At 42.0% G+C, this 17,800-nt stretch overlaps 1 protein-coding gene across 3 annotated transcripts in view; it reads right to left on the minus strand.

Moving 5' to 3' along the window:
- The window catches only part of srgap2 (SLIT-ROBO Rho GTPase activating protein 2), a 64,717-nt gene extending 47,352 nt beyond the window's left edge, over nucleotides 1-17,365 (minus strand). For 2 of the 3 annotated variants that reach the window (XM_032549109.1, XM_032549111.1), the window contains exon 1: nucleotides 16,692-16,758. In XM_032549109.1, coding sequence (XP_032405000.1) covers nucleotides 16,692-16,758 — 67 coding nt within the window. Of the gene's footprint in view, nucleotides 1-16,691 lie in introns of all 3 variants that reach the window. The other variant, XM_032549107.1, reaches the window with a different exon arrangement.
- Between the last annotated feature and the right edge of the window lie 435 nt (nucleotides 17,366-17,800).

The raw sequence follows: 17,800 nt of genomic DNA on the forward strand, positions 1-17,800 counted from the left end.
GTTAGAAATACTCAGAGGGGGATATTACTTGACCATTAGCTGCCGTGGTAAAAAGCTATCATGTGATAACAACAAATGGTTGCAGTGAAAAGGGAAATGAGAAGTTAAATTCACATTAAAACACATTTCAGATGTGGTTTCTGTTCTGAATTCTCAATGAAAAAACCTGGCCCATCGATGAATATATTAGAACAGTAAATAAGATTATAGACAGTTCAATGGTTTTCAACAGGCTTAATATGACAGTGAAACAGATTACACTAATAATTGTCTCCAAGCGTGTAGCACACACTTCTTATAGGGATGATACTTCTGCACTACATGCAGTGATGTGAGAAGAAAGCAATTAGCTAGTATTGCTTTTGTGAGCTTTGATATGCATTCAAGCTTTAGCAAAAGAAAAGCAACTGTTTAAATGCAGTTAGAGGTAGGCAATTGTCCAAATCAGCACCAATTACCTCACAAAACAAAGAACAAAACAAGAACAGGATGTTGAATTGGCTGGCACATCTGAAACTTTTCACACATCGTTGCACTTTAAAGAAGGACAAATAGACATGGTTTCTACTTTTCAATAACAAAAATCTAAGATATTTTAGCAAATTTACAAAAAAGCTTCTTCCAAATGAAAGGCACCAATGGTGATCAATTAGGATAATCAATATTACGTTAAAATTAAGGTCAGAAACAAACACTTGTAGGCATTAGTTGCCACCTCCCACCTAACTAAAATACAAGAAGTCTAAAGTTCTGAGGGCCAGTGAAGGGGTCGTCTAGTCTCCCTATTCTCAGTAACAAGCTCAGGATGGCAACTGCACTGCACATGCAAAAAAGTAATAGAGTGCTTTTTCAGTAGCACCTTGGGTAACTGCCCACATGCACCATATCAAAATCCACCCTGAACACAGGGTGGATTTTGCCTTCAGGGTGGCAAAATCCTGAAGGAATTTTGCCACACTGCGTTTTGCTTTAGCAAATTTAAAGATTTGCTCACAACTAGATGTTTTAGACCTTTAGCCTTATCAAGAAATCAGATTTGGACCATTGAAGTAGAGCAACACCACTCAGAGCAGGACATTAAATGTCTGGGGCCTTCCATAAATCTCTGCCATGTTGTTCATTCTTGGATGAGAGGTTTGTGAAGCCCTTCCAGTTCACCTGTAGGCAGCCTGAGGACGTTCTAACACAAATTACACACACTGTGACTTTCTGCACCTCTGGGCAGCAGGATCTAACTCTAAAGCTATGACTTTATGAACCCAACAGACAAATTTACCATCATGTGGGTGTTGAAAAGACAAAGAGATGCAAATGCCGTTTTATTACATTCTGTGATTCATCCACTTAGAGTTGCAAAATATTCACCTAAAGTGATATAACCTGTCACACAGTGGGGGGTTTTCTGGCATCTGATGAGCCTTCGAGCTCATTAAAGTTTTATTTAACGTGGAGACTGATTGTTTTTTTTTTCATCTTCTTACCAGAACATGCAGCAGCATGTTCAGACCCACGCTCCCTGCTGTCAGGTTGAATACAGGATTGTTGAGTTGGGAAACATCTTCCTAAAATCCGATGGACTTTCTTTGATTTTTTTTAAATATATTAAATATTAGCAAACTTTTAGAGCTTGAGATGCAGAACCAGTAATACATTTAAAAACTACAGGCCTGTAGTTGGTCCTGGAGTTTGAGACCACTGATGCAGATCCTTACCCCCTAAAACCAACTCCAAAAGGCTCCAGACATTTTCCTAACACAGCATGTTCCATGGCAGAGGCTTAAGGTTAAAAGGGAAAAAACTCAAACTTTCTGTCGTCTACTGAAGTTCCACTTCCTGTTTTTACACGTCTCCACAGAAAATGCAGCGTTCTTTCTAAAGATTTCTAACACCTGTTGCTCCTCCTCCGACTTTATTTTTCCAAACACTTCACTGATAGTGAAAATAACTAATTCTGACTCATCTTCAGTCAGTGACAAGCAGCTGAAGCATCCAAGCATGTTGTGGTTAGCATGACCTTTTAGCACTAAGGTATGGCATGTTCACTGACAGGGTAAAAATTGGATTTTTGGGTTTCTGATGGCCCGATCAGTGAAAATATGTAATCCAGCCAATTTCTCAAAAAATACTTAACTTCCTGCTGAATCGTCTCTCTGTTTTTAAGCCACTTATGCAACCACTCTGTACATTTGTAGATCCATTATCTCAGGCTTCCTGACCTTTGACACATGCCAGCTGGTCAGTGAGCTTTTTAACACATGAGCTCACTGACCAGACACTGGAGACAGTATTCTTCTTGTATCAGGGCTGTCCATTCCTGCTTTAAACAAAGCTATCTGTGCTCAGGAATGGACAGCCCTGATACCCAGAGAATACACTCCACATGGAGAATAGTGGGACAAGGCGTCGACGGCTCCACGTGGAGAGCAGCCCTTTAACGTGTGAAGGTAAACGTGTGTTTGGTCAGAGTAAGGACATGACGGAATCAGAGCGAAACAATAGAGCATAACAGTGTGGGTGGACACACCTTTTCCTTCCACATCCTCCCTGAAGGCTCTTCTTTGGCTCCTCAAGAACAAAGTGGAGTGGAGGAGGGAGAATAAAACTGGAAATAACAATATGGCCAATCTGAAAACGAAGATGCAGGAACGCAAGAAAAGCTAAAGCTTTGGAGGAGATCTGTCTGAGGAACACTAGCAAGCACAAAAAAATGAGGGCATGCTAATGGATAAAAGGAGAATAAACACTGAGGAATGCAGTGATTTAAAAAAAAAGAGAGAGAGAGAATCGTCTGCGCTCGTTGGAGCTCAGACGAATCTGTGGCTAAATTATTGATGGCTCCCTTTGAGTTTCAGGTTGGGAAGATGAAACTCGTTTGCACAGTTGAATCTCCTGGTAATTACCAGGTTCCCTCTCTCGTCTGCAGAGCAGTCAGGAAAACACACAGTGACCGTCCCGTGTGGTGCCAAGCGTGAGCTGATTCAGGGAGAGTCTGCGCTCGGAGAGGTCAAAGGTGAGAGCAGACCGGAGGAGGAGCCATGTGGTTTGCACCTGTTCTGAACTTGGCTCGGTAAACAAACAGATGATTGAATGATCAGCAACAGCAAGGCGGTTGGTGTTGTTGCTCGCTGCCTTACAGTCATGCTCAGCTTGAAAGGCTGCTGAGAGCCATCTTCCTGCTTTCCTTTATCCCATCCCAACTCGTGTTTTCTCTCCCTTCCCGCCAGGCTATCTTTCTTATCCGCAGAGGAAGCCTGTTTGATCTTGCAGAGTCCTGCTGTTCTGACTCTCTGGCTCCCAGACATCAAGCGAACACTCCTCTGTTTCTCTCTCTCTTGCTGAACAGGAGATCTCCTTATACTTCCACAGAAATCCCAGGATCACCTCCCCGAACCCTCCTCTTGTTAGAAATCAGACACTCTGCTGTTTTACCTCCAGAAAACAACAAAATTATTCATTTATTCAAAATGCAGCAGAAGCGGTGCTGAGGACAGCTGTGCTGGCTGCATATGGCCCGTGCAGAATGCAAGCTATGTCAGCGATGTATTTCATTCAGGACACAGTGGCCATCATTGTCATCCCCAGGAGAGCATGGCACAATGGAGAGGGATACAACCAGGAACCTGACACACACATTGTAAAACCTTCCTGGCTGTTTGCCGTAACTAAAGGGGGGGCACAAAACAATGGTCAGTAAGTGTTAGCATGATGTGTGGAGGTGCAGCAGCTGTGTTTCTATCCAAAACCAGCAGAGCCGGTTGAATTTATTTAAACAGTTTCATTAGATAACATCAGGTTACTTCATATTCGTGTTTTGTATCCACACCTTGAAATTTTATCTCAACTTACAGTTAAGCCCACATTTATTCATCTATGTGGTATATTAACATGTAAATGATTGTCATTGAATGTGATAAATAACCTTTACTACTGTTCTTCTTTTGTTTTGTTTGCCTTTGTTTGAAATTTATTTTGTTTGTATATAACTTTGATTGTTCTTTTATGACACTACGTTCAATAAAGTCAAACTCCTCAATTTAACCAGTAAGGATTTTTCTGATATTTAACTCTCAAAACATAATAATGTAAAGAATGTAAAAGGAGCACAACTTTTGAAAGAAGTTATCTGTTTATACTGACATTTCATTAGAAAATGGCATGCCAACAAGTATTTTATACTCTTCTCAGTAATTACTTTAAAAGCCTTTATTGGGATTAACACAATAATAATAAGTTTTGTTGATTATCTCCAAGTCTTAGAGGTTGGAATTCCTCTTTGCCGTCACCCTAATCTTTAGCTCAGGTCAGAACTCTGACTAGGCCACTTTAAAACTCTAACACTTCTTCCAATCCTAAGAAACAAGTGGGTATAAATGAATTTACCAGAAGTTTGGATATATTTTGGCTTAAGTTTAACCCTTCCAGACCAAATGGAGCACCGGCAATCCTGCCAAATTTGCAGATAGGCACCAGCACCCCTCACGACCCTGCTATGGACAACCGTGCTAGATAAAGGATGGATGGATATTGCCATGATGATGTGTAAAGCACACATCATCATGCCTGAAATAAACTATGATTTCCTTAAAACCTACCACGTCATATAGCTTCTGTTCACTTGCTTAACAAGACGTTACCATAAATTCAGCAAGCACACGGGGCCACAATAATTCCCAATGCTTTACGTTCATGCTATGGAATCCAGCATTCCAGAATGGATTCCTGATAGGGAACACCACCAGCTCACAACAAGAGCCCTTCTCACTCTCCAGTCACTTAGCCTGCTGCCTCCCACTGCAACCTTTGCACACAGAGACAATGCCTGTGTGTATATGCAGATGTGTCATGGGCAGCAACCTTTAACACGCAACTCTGCCTCGAACAGAAAGAAATTGCACAGAAGGGAGAGAAGAGATCCTGAGAAAAGAAAAAAAGAGTGATGAGGGTCACAAGAACATGCTTGTGTCAAACAGCTATGCCACAAATGTGATGAAGTGATTGATGGGAGGGGTCTTTGTGCTAAGCCTCACCCCTCTTCTCAACTCTTTATTCTTCTCTTAGTGAAAATCTTCACTCCTCTGACACGAGGGAGTTGTCTTTTCTTATTTCCGCGAAAAATCTCTTGGTCTTCAGCTCAGAACAGGTCCAGACAGAAGTAATCGTCCCACTTTCTTCCATTAGATGTAACGGACCATAAAGTGTATTATCTGTAATGGAAATAACCCATCCGCCACACTGTAACCCCTGTGCTAAATGGGCCACTGAACAACAGGAATGAGTATGTGTGTGTGCATGTATAAGGGGTGGGATGTTCACGTTTCCACTCTATTTGAAGCACATGGACGGAGTCGGGAATCTGCCGGGGGAGGAGAAAAGCAAAGGGGGGGAGAGGGGTGGGCGAAGGGAGTAACCTGAGAGGGGTATCCCACAGTGCAGGCAGGCACATGGTCTTTATACACTTCTGTGGGCTAAAAGCTGAAAGGGAGGCACTCCGAAGGAAAAGACTCCTCTATAAATCACTGGTGTGAATTGTTCAGCCTTATCAGAAAGAACTAAAAAAAAAATACTGACTGTTCGGATCTTGGAATTTAAAGCAGCATTATCTTTTTTTTTTTAAACGCTGTTTATTAATAATTGTTAAAACTGACACTACGTCCTAGCAGCATAATGTGAGACAGATCATCGTTGAAAATTTGAGCTCCTTTGCCTCCTCCCTTTAGTCCTACTGCCATCTGCAGAGATACACCGCTCCCTGTCAGAAACAACCAATCAGAGAACAGAGGAGGGTCTTAACACTGTTAATCACCCTTGAGTACGTGCTGCTCACACCCTCCCTCTTGCTCGCGGCAGCGCTACGACTAATTCCCCACCAATGGAGCCTGCCGTGAATGTTCAGGCTAGTTAGCGTGGCCACCGATGATGGCGGATAAAAAATTTTCTTGAAGCAGTAAGTTGTTGTTCCACCATTAGCATATGTTTATAACAGTGCTTAATTTGTGCAAAATACCCCATTCTGGATATGTGCAAAAAATATATGTTTGTGATGCAAGTGAAACAGCTTTCATTTATTAGTGATTTATTTATTAGATCATGTTGCCCCTATTAAAAATTAACAGACACCAGAGATGAGAAGACTCCACCATCACTAGACAAAGAGTCTCGAACAGAAAGCCTTATCAATATGTACAACTATTTTTCAACTAATCATACTTCACCCATACATCCTCATGCTTAGCATACCAAAACTCCAATCTCAATGGTATGTGGATATGCATCTACTCAATCAGCATGCCTCTGTCTCAACTGTAACAATAAAAAATATTCCCCAAAGATTCATAATTATCTTTTATTGCAGGGCTTTTGTTCAAGTCTGTGTGTACTTCTATATAATATCCACGATGATGTCATTGCACCAAAGCTCCCCCTGAATGTGCAACTGTGTGAAATGCATCAGCACAACAATCATCCGCTCTCGTTCCCTCCTGTTTGTAGACGGCTAGTTTAGCACATCTCCCACAGCCTCAGGACACACTTCACACATGCATGAGAGAGCCTGCTCTCCCTGTCGCTGCACCTTTGGCCATTCTCAGTGAGAGGCACTCCAAGAGCCTGCATCAGCTAACAGGCTCCTGCAGCGAGGTAAGTAACAGGCCTCGGGTATATTCTTCCCACCTGTGCAACCCGACAGCTGGAGAACGCAGCGTGCTGCAGGTAGTTTAAGGTGGGGATCATCAAAACCCGGCACCGTGACACTGGGCCACAGTGGCATGTTGGTTCAAAACAAATACATAAATCTATTTAGAAACTTGACAGATAAAACAACCACACCCTAAAGCATAAACTGCTTTAATTGGAAAATGGTGTTGGTGCTTTGTGTTTAAACCGCCTTTGAGCAGTTTTTCTTTTTTTAAGTGTAAAACTGCAGCCACCTTTTAATTTGAATTTAACAGAAACTCACCAAACCTGAATGGCTTCTGTCTGTGTGTTTGTTGTTTAAAGTGTAGACTGAAATTGCATCGCTTTATGCAAAATAATACGATCGTAACAAAAATGTTCCCATAAGCTGTGTCTTTTTTAACAGGCACACCCCACACAGAGTTTATCTTGAGCACATTTGATAAAGTTTACAGTAAAGTTCATCAAATGCGCTCAAGATAAGCGATGAGCGTAGCAAAATATTGCGATCTGAACAAGAAACATGTTTGAGGTAAATTTCAAATGCCAAAAAGTGATGAACCCGACTCCAATGGGGTTGGGTCCATCGGGCTACCGACAGCAGGGTGATTGTTTCTGTTCTGTTTGAAGTAAAAGCAACTAGATCACTGTTGTCATTATTATTAATCTGAAATCCTGGATGTTAGTAGCTACTGAGCCTTTCTATTCTTCTCTGCATGAGTTTGGTCCAAATGGTGGCACAAGTCAGAATAACATTTAAATCATAAAAACACTTTATATTTGACTTACACTCCGACTCTGGACCTGACTTGGAGTCGAGGCTTGAAACTCGAGTCTCATGAACAATCTTTATCTCAGGTTATTCCCACTGTAGCTGCAGGAGAAGACTTAATATTCCCAAATTTAGTGTTTAGGGATCACTGGGAGTCACTACAATTTGTATAAAAATATACAGAACATTCCATTGCATTTCACACCAAGGCCTGTCCACATATCAACACTCTGCATGTGTTCAGGTTTTATATTCATATGTACCGAACCGACAGGCCTGCGATAAATATTTCCAGTAGTATTTCCAGTAATTTCCAGTCTTTAAACCCTTGATTTTGATTTGAGAAGATTTCTGGTGGCTGCATGCACGTAGTAAATTTTTTTTGTCTTTAGAAAAGTTTAAGACACACTTTAATCTAGATGCAAAACTGTTCGTCCATTACAACAGATGATGTGAAACCAGGATCTGGGAAAAGACACAGACGCTTAACTCTCTCTGTTTTAAGGATCACAGACCAGGGGATGGTCGTTTGAAGGGAATGTGCGGCATGTTTTTTCAATCATCCTACTGCGGATAACGAGCGCATGCGTGCTGACCGTGGGAAGCGAAACTGCAGCGCTCCCGTATAACGGTGGGTTTACAGAGAAAGGTAGGACTCAGCGTTTTAAATCAGCCTGTTTCAGGAAAAATACTTGGAAGGGCGAAGTGGGAGAAATCCCTACCAGAGCCGCTCCAAATCTAGGAGAAACTAAAATAGAACTGGTGCATCCACATGGCAACGAATGGGAGGTTGTGGGGGGAACACAGCGTTCTCACACTCGCACATATAGAAGAAAGAAAAAGCAGGAAGCTTGGTGTGTGTGTGAGTGTGTGTGAAAAGTGATGCGGATTCAGCTGAGAAGAGGTGATGAATGGCTTCATTAAAACAGCATTAGGAGAGGTGTGAACTTGAATAGAGAGGGCCAGTGTGCTGTGACTGCTCTGTTCCAACAGAGAAAAACCTGTCGCAAAAGCCAGATTCTCCCCTAGGTCCCAGAACATCCTGTTTTCTCTCTGCTAATTATTTACAGAGTTCAAAATGCAACACCAGGCTCCCAGAAATCTACTGAGCTTCAGATAATATTAGTTTGGATCAGCGACTGAAGAAACAGCTGCAGGAGTTTATTATCATTATCTTTTTATTAAAGATGAACAAATAAATCTACCAAAGATTGGCAGGTTCAATTCTGAAAAATGTGTTTTTCATTCTTGTTCGTTGAATAAATCAAAACTCAGAACTCCCACCACACTTAGTCTGAAACGCATCATTAAACTGGATGAAAAATCCCTTGTTTTGAGTGAAGCAAATATCAGACACGACCAAATCTTGGATACAGAAAAAGAAAACAAAAAAAAATCAACTTGACTCATCTCTCATTCTTATTTTCTCAAAAATAAGGGGGGAAAAAAGGACAACAGCACTGGCATCTATCAGTAATTAAGGTATAAACGTAAATAAGAGTTTAAACCACAAATGAGGAAAAACCTTTCAAAACAAAGGTCTGCAAATGGCTTTAAACTGTGCGTGTGTTTGGTGCTAACCTGATTAACCAGGCCCTGCAGGGGAGTCAAATCTACATCATTCTTTTTCATTTTTCCCTTCGTCTTCTCCCAAACCCAGAAAAAAAAAATGGGGCAATTCGGTAACCCTGGCAACCAAACTGTTCATCGGCGCCGGGAGAAACTGCTGATGGAGGGGGAAGCAGAGAGGAAGAGACGGAGATACGGCTGCTAGAAGAGCAACACATACAAAGAGTGTAAAAGGCGGTTCTGAGCATCTTTAAAATCTATCCTGGCTTCCTTTCACATGTTTTCCAGATCCACCTCCTCTTTCCACTCCTTTTTTTCCTGCCCTTTTTCCTCCTTTGGTGAGAGCCCCTTCGCTATGTCTCCTCCTGCTCTCCGTCCAGTACGAAGGTTGTTCAAACACAACCTGTTTCCTTTGGTGCCCCTCGGGAGAATTATACAACCTGTCTTCTGTTGTATTTTCTCTCCTTTCCTTCTCTGTTTATTTACAGTCGGGCGACTGTCCACCTATTTGATTGTCTTACAGAGGATGTGACTGGGCCTTGTCTCCACCCTTCCTGGTTTTATTTAGATCTCTGTCCTCCTAAAAGTGCTGTCCACCGGCACATACTCAGTGACACCTAAATATCCCAGCTTGTTTTTAAGTCAGTGTCCAGCAGGAGAGGGTGAGACATGCACACACGCACGATATGTGAGCCATATACTGTAATCAAGGGTTGCAGATTATAGGTTTAGGTTGTCATAGGAGGATGAGGGTCATATTTCACGACAACTGACAAACACCACAGAAGAAAACACTGTGGGGAGAAAGGAGAACAATATGGGGTGAATTTTGACTGAATGTTGACTGAAATAAACTCTAAAAATAAGGAATGGATATGTTTTTTCAGATGATCGGCAGACCTGATGACGACTCCACAGCTGATTAAAAATCGTGGTCTGTTTTCCTGGCCACTGCTAGTAAAACTGAATTATAGAGGGACTCATGAAAGTTCATCTTCAGTTTTCCCTAATTCAGTTTTCTATCACTTTTACAACCACATTTTGCATCCGACCACCTGGTATTCAGGGTTTTTAGGACCACAAATAACTAAAATCCGCTTAAGAAACTCTTATAACTGCCTATTTTAATACTTCATATGCGGACTGCTGCATCCAACGGGCACAAAAGGTGGTGGATCACAGGTCCTTCTTCCTGTAGCTGTTAGACTTTATAACCATTACTGAAGCCTTGTTTTTTATCCACATATATACACATCCACATCTTCTATATTGTTGTTCTTAAGTTAACCTACTCAGCTGCACATTATTTTTAATCCGAGCATTTTATTTTTTCAGGGTTTTTTGACTCATTTTCAAACATCCAAATAGTTTTATAAATGACATTCCTCACACCTCGAAACAAAGATCATTTGAGAAGACGGTGCAACATCCTAACCATAGAGCCCGCAAACACAAACACAGGCATGCAGCAACTTCTTCTGCACCACAACTTTATCATCTCACATTAGCCAACTGTCTCAGAGGAATGCGACAGTTGACATTATGCAAAAAAAATAAAATACAATCCCCCAACAGGTAACAACAAACCCAGCAAGCCCGCAGGGCTGTGAGCGACTTTGTGCTTTACATAAACTAATTTGGGTTTTTGTGCTTGTTTGAGTGACGTTGCACAAAAGCCGACCTATTCAACCTGACTTTCAGGAGTGTAGCTCAACACACATTAAACAATGAGCACCTGAGAAGGTGGGCGGGCCAGGGGGCCAATCAGAGTGACGGGATTAGCCAATCAGAGCGGGCCAAACATCTGTTGCTCAATCGATTTCACGTCTGGAACATCTGGCACAGCAGTTGAACTCTGACATTTCCCAACTTGAATGCACTTTTCTTCTTTACTAGATTATATTTCAAAATCCTTCTTATTTGTATTGTTTTGGCATGAACTGGTAACAGCGGCCATTAGTGTTGCATCCTTCAGCCACCAAGCATATTCTATAAGTTGTGGAGCTGACAAAGATGGATTAGACGTCTCAATCAAACCGCAACAACGCAGCGCTGCGTCACGAGGCTGCAGGCCGTCCACTGCAGGAGGCCACCTCAGCACTTACAGAGTGAGTAGATGTAGAGCTGCGTGTTTTCTCTCAGGTGCGGCAGTAAATTTTCATATTGAGCAGCAAAGAATAAGAAAGCAAACAGGCGGAGGAAGCAGGAAATCAATAAGCGCCGGGTAGAGTGCTGACACAGCACACACACACACACACACACATCCTACAGGACAGAGGGACACCTGGTTTGGACTACTGTTCTTTTGCCACACCATGGATGGAGGAGGCTGTCTGTCTCATTTTATTCCTTTTTATTTTACGATGCAAGAATGGTAACTGCAGGGTCAAAATAAGCCTCACAGACCACAAAGTCCAGCAGCTTTATGTGTGTGCGTGTGTTATGTGAGAGGCAGCTGATTCCTTTGGCCAAACACAAAGCCGTAGGCCTAAACAGGAAGCTTCACACACTTCTGTATGATCCATGTGTGTTCCCGTTTCACACAAACATCCTTCCTTCCTGTCTGATTATTTTGAGCTATGTCAGCAGTTTCAATCAGAGCACTTGTGCGGGGCTGCAGGAAGTGAATGCTATGTGTTACGGTTGCCCCATTGAATTGCCTCGATTTGAACACGATCTGAATCCTCTGCATGTTTTCAGCCACACGCGGCCGACGTGGAGCCGTTGTGTACATCTTTCCGACTGTTGTTTCCTTTAATGAATTACAGCTGTCGCCTCAACGTATGGCCCAAGCACGGGGCTTCAATGAGACGAAGACACAGATCCACAGTCCCGCTCTGTGTCACCACTTCTCCCATTGTGTGGCAGTGAAAGCAGTCTTTTATCCTAAATCATACGTTTCCACAGCTGCCTTGTCAGCACGGAGCTCAGTAACGTACACGCAGGCAGACACACAGTTTAGGCCCTAATCCCTAAACAAATCTACACCATTCCTGAATTTGCAGTGTGTATTTGTGAAAATAAACTTCAATATATTACATTAGGAATTTTAATAGGACAGAGCAACACAGTGGTTGTGAAGTGGAAGGAAAAATGCTGATTTTTTTTAAAATTTTTATCCTGGTAACACTTTATTTGAAGGGGTTTGCATAAGACTGATATAATACTGTCATAAACATGATATAACATCTGTTATGAACATGAAGGAGTCTTCGTGAATATTTATGACTGTTGTCATGAAGTGTCATGAAGTGATAAATAATAACACTTTTAGTGCAAAGTTAACACTTTTAATTGAAGTTTCATTACAACTTTGCATTAAAAGTGTTATTATTTACCGAACGACACTTCATGACAACAGTCATAAACATTCATGACGGCTCCTTCATGTTCATAACAGATGCTATGTCATGCTCATAACAGTATCATGTCAGTCATATGCACACCCCTTCAAATTAACTAATTAACATTTTGGTAACTAATTTACCAAAATGTTCAATGGATGGCAAGCATTGAAGAAGTCCAATTTATTCTGTCATCCACCAAAACATGACAAACTGCCTTCAGAGGTCGCTTAATTAGTGAATGAAATCCACTTGTGTGTGATTTAATCTCAATGTAAATCCAGCTTCTGTGTGAAGACCTCAGAGATTTGAAAAATAACATTAGTGTACAAACCATTTACATGGCGACTCTGGTTGAGCTGCAGATGTCCAAAGCTCAGGTGTGGACACATGGTAACTGTTACCCGTGCACTTCACCAACCTGGCCTTTATGAAGGAGTGAAAACAAGACAGTCACTGCTGAAAGAAGGCCATAAAAAGTCCTGTTGCCTGTTTGCCACGAACCATGTAAAGGAGACAACCAACATGTGGGAGAAGGTACAATATGTTTTTGCAATGTGAGCAAGAAAACGAACATGTACAGATGGAGAAAGCATCCTAAATCCAAACACACGAAAAGGGTGGCGGCTGCATCATGCTGAGGTGATGCTTTGCTTTAGCAAGTACAAAGTTACTGGGAAGGTAGATGGAGCCAAATGTAAAGCAATTCTGGAAGAAAACCAGTGAGAGGCTACAACAGATTCCACACGGGGGCAGAGACAACAACAATCCTAAAACAAACAACCGGAGCAACAGTGAAATGTTTTAGGTCAAGACATATTTATCAGTTAGAATGGCTCAGTGAAAGTCCAGAGCTAAATCCAATTGGTAATTTGTGGGGAGACTTGGAAATGTATGTTCACATACACTCACCATCCAGTTTGACTGAGTTTCAGCTATTGGGTTAAAAATTGTTTTGGTTGTAGCCGTTAGAGGAATACCTCAGAAGCCTGTGACTCAGTGGCTCAGGGTTTATCAAAGTGACTCAGGAGGTTGAACACAAGTACCTCACAATTTTTTGTTATTTTTGAAACTGTATTTCTCATAAAATCTGTTTCTTTTTATGCTTCAAAAAATGTACTTAAATGTAAAGCCCTAAGACCAGAAAAAAAACAACAAAAAAACACTCCTTAACTGTTTCAGCTGCGTTTCTAACAGGTCGTATGTATTTTATCCCCTATTTGAGATTTCCCCTCGTTCCCTCTCACTACCATTCTTGCCATGTCTGTTTCTTTTTTTCTCTGCATTCTGTATTTTTTTTTTCTTTTACCTATCTGTGTCCCTTTAAATGCGCACACACAAACACACATTCAAAAGCATACACTAACAAACACACCCTGTTCCTAAGCAAGTAGGAACATTCCTCTCCTCAGCCAGAATCCTATATCAGCCCTGAATCTGTGTGAAGTACAGTAGATTCAGAGAGCAATGAGGGCACCAAAGCATCAATGTGCACGACGAAAGCATAAACGGCAACATTCTTCAGTCAGTCTGCAACAGAACAATATCTGTTAGAGCCAACACTGTCTTATCTGGATTTATGGGTATTTCTTTTTTTTTACGTAAAGCACAGACGAGGAAGTGAAAGCGTGAAGAAAATCTAAAAAAGAAGTCGTGGAAACCGAATAGGAATGGCAGACTGAAATGGTTTCACTGTTACTGAAAGCATTCTGGACATATATAGTGCAGTAAAGTGTGATAGTGGCTGATATAAACACTACAAGGCTGAAGAGATAACAGATACAGCATAACTCTTAAATAGTCAGGCTAAGTAGATTCCTTAGGTGGTCAATTAACAATGCAAAAGCTATTTGTGAGGACCGGTGCATACTTGTGCTGCTCCTTCTGCTGCAAACATATCTCGTATCCACAGAAGGATTTGCATTTATTTTCCTCATGATGCTGCAGTGTGTTGCTGCAGCAAGCGTTATCTTTTCAGAAAGGTATCCCCTAGACCACACAACCATAAACAGCATGACAAACTGCCCCTGCAACAAGACAGACTGCACATATTATCAGCAGACAAATCAACACACATAGAGCACATACCTAAAGCAACTATGCAGATGAGCAGGTTTACCTTTCCATAAGTTCGAATGTGTAAAAGTGTTCAGGTTACAGTCAGAAACAGTGGAGGCAGAGCAGCAGTGCAGCTGATCACCGGGGAGCAGTGGAGTAAATGACTGTAGAAATCGATGCAGTGGGTCGATGGACAAACATTAAGTCCACGGTGTGACATGCGTGGCAGGCAGCCGTCACAATGCAGCAACAAAAAAGAAGCCTTCAAAGCCGACTGCCCAGCTTAAACAGCTGTCTAGAGGAAGATTAAGACACAAACACTAATGGTACAGTGGTGGCAACTTCACAAGAGTTTTCAAACAGGCAGAGAGGAAGCAGGTAACAGTGAGGTGAGTCACTGCAGCTAAGATTCTTCTACGGCCTTGTTCAGTTTACAGGAAACGCTTGTAAACTAGCACCTTTGGTGTCAGAGTACGGCTAGTTTAGACAACAAAGCAAATATTCACCGGAGAAACATGCAGGGCCTTGTAAAAGTAATCACACTCCTTAACGACTTTTGCCATTTTGTCACTTTAAAACCTAGAGAATCTATATACTTTATTTAACTTTATGTAAGGGTTCTCCAATATTTTTACAAGAAAAAAGCTGAAAATTTTAACATGACTATATTTGACTCCACGGGACCACCTTGCGCTGATGGGAGTCTTTTTGAGCATTTATCCACCAACTTTGCACCAACACAGATGGAAAATCTTCCAAGGATATAGCTCATACTCAGACGTCTCCATTACTTTAATAAGAACCTTCTGAGGTCATCCCAGAACAGCTGTCTTAAACTGAGCTGGAAAAACAAATCGATCGGGTCTAGGGTCATGAGAGTAAAGGAGGCAACCCACACTTTACAGATTTTATTCGTCAAAGATTTTGAAAACCCTGTACGTTTACTAGTGCTATTAGTCACTTACAATCCAAGCGAAGCCCAGTTTGCAATCCTTTACGATCAGAACCGACAATCATGAAGTTTCCCTTTCTTGTCATCGGTCTGAGTCGTCTGAGAGAAACACGTTTATCTTCTGAACCTTTTCCAAAGGAAAATAGTGTTTGAAGGCTCCACACCTAAACGTTCATCTCATGTTTTCCTTTCAATTTGTGTACTTTAACACAAGAAATTCCAGTCCAACTGCATAATTTATGCCTCTTCCCCTTGCGGCTGACTAATCCAGCTCTGGCAAAACAAGTTGATCGTGGAAAGCAGTTTCTTTCTGAGGAAACGGGGGGGGGGGACCTGAGGGCGACAGTGCAAGTGGGAAGATTGGATCAGACTGGTCCCAAGCAGAGGTGAGAAGTGGTGGTGATGATGATGAGGCAAGTGGTGGCCCATCTTATCAAGTGATATAGCACTGGCAGAGTATACAGGCTGTTCACATGGGAGGATCATATCCTTTCTTCATCCCCTCTCCCCCTACCAGCCACCCCTGATTTTCTTTTCCCTTTTTTTTCTGCAGCTTGAGGTATGAACCACATAACCTCACAGATCTGATAAGCAGTCACTTTAACTCTCATAGACCAAGCCACTACAGAACACAATCGGTACATCTGCTTTTTTTTTTTTTTTTTTTTTACCAGCCTAACCTGTAGATGAACTGTAATCAATGAGCATGCCTCTCATCTTTTAATTGCAATGTGGGTTTAGCCCATAAACGAGGAGTATAATGCAGAATAGCGAGGCAGACACGCAGGAGACATGCAGCGAGGGGAAGAAAACGCCCTACACCCCAGCTTGTGTTGAATCCCCCCCTTTCCCTCCACCTCCTGTTTCTACTACACATCACCTTTGCATATGCTTTCTCTCTCTCTCTCCGTCTCTATAACAGACCGCTGAGGCCACATCTGGACTACACCTCTGATTTCTGCGCGGTTTTTCTTCTTCCTCCCCCTGCCTTTGTTAGCCATCTATGCGCTGCCTTTTACCCAGGCGATCACACGCTTGGAGACATCATAATTACCCTTTAATGACTCCAATTAATTAAACAGCAGATCTGATACATCTGCCTGGCGACAAATTCGTTTTTCGCAAAGGATCGGCGCAATTAAAAGGAGCAGGAATGATAGGTGAGGCTCGCAGACACAGAGGTAGAGGGAGAAAATAACACGCCGATCCATAGGAAATATATAGTAAGGAAGCGGAGGGGGGTCAACTCGACATTGCGTCACTTTGTGCAGCGAAATGTGTAAAAAAAAAAAAAAAAAAAAAAAAAAAAAAAAAAAAGTTGTACCTTTAACTTGAGTTTCATATTCGGCCACGATCTCCTTGTCCTTTCGGAATTTCGCCGGAGACGTCATGGCTGAGTTTGGAGATCAGATCCCACTTGTTTTCCCCCCACTCTGAACAGCTCGCTTAGCCGGCTGTGGGTAGAAGCAAAAAAAAAAAACAAAAGCCTTTCTGGAACAATGCTCTGAAGAGAGAAGTAGTAAAAAAAAAAAAAAAATCGGGGAGATCCCGGGTGGGGAGATGGCAGCTCCTCTCGGTGCGGTCTGTATTGTCTCCCTGCCTCGGCTCACTCAGGGCGCATTGTGAGTTTGGCGCGGCTGCTGCTGCTCCTGCTGCTGCTGCTGCTGCTGCCTCACCGCCTCCTCAAAACCGGTTGTGGTGGGAAAAAAACTTCAAGTGGAAAAAGATTCATTCCCTTCATAAAGGAAAAAAAAAATAAAGGCTAAGACCTAGAGTTCATAAGTAAGCGCTTCTAAAACTTGTTCTGATGGCGAAAAACTCTCCGAGAGGCTTTCGCGTTGGTGCCCGCCCGCCTGTCTAAACTCAACTGATCTGTTCTTCTTCTTCCTCCTCCTGAAGTGAGAGAGAAAGAGGCAGGAAACCAAAGTGGTGATGGAGTGTTGGTCAGCTACTGCGCAGGACAAGCATTGATGCCTGCATGCACACATGAGTAGAAGTCACACAGGCAAGTGGGCAACATCTTACCTCCACGATGAAATACAGTCGAAAGAGTTTTTTTTTCTTTAAGTTAACAGCCAGACCCGTTTTGGTTCCCAGAGCAGTGAAAAGCTATGTGCCTCTTTCAGATTTTTATTGTTTATGCGTTGTTGTCACACTTCAACAAACGTTCCAGATTCTCAGGCTAATTTTAATATCAAACCAAGGACATTTGAGGTAATGAAACAATAAGTTTTCAGTGATTTATTAAGGGGGGGGAAGCTATTCTGATCAAGCTATCTGAAAATATAACTTTATGTTGTCGAGGTGTGAATTACGTCTGGTTAACCATAGTTTTTTATATATATAGCCTATTATTATTAAATTTTACCAGTTACACTTAAGAAAGATTACTGCCAGGCCTGTAAACTGAAAAAAAACCCCATTCAAAACAAC

This window comes from Xiphophorus hellerii, chromosome 20 (assembly GCF_003331165.1).
Source record: "Xiphophorus hellerii strain 12219 chromosome 20, Xiphophorus_hellerii-4.1, whole genome shotgun sequence".
Taxonomy (NCBI): Eukaryota; Metazoa; Chordata; class Actinopteri; order Cyprinodontiformes; family Poeciliidae; genus Xiphophorus; species Xiphophorus hellerii.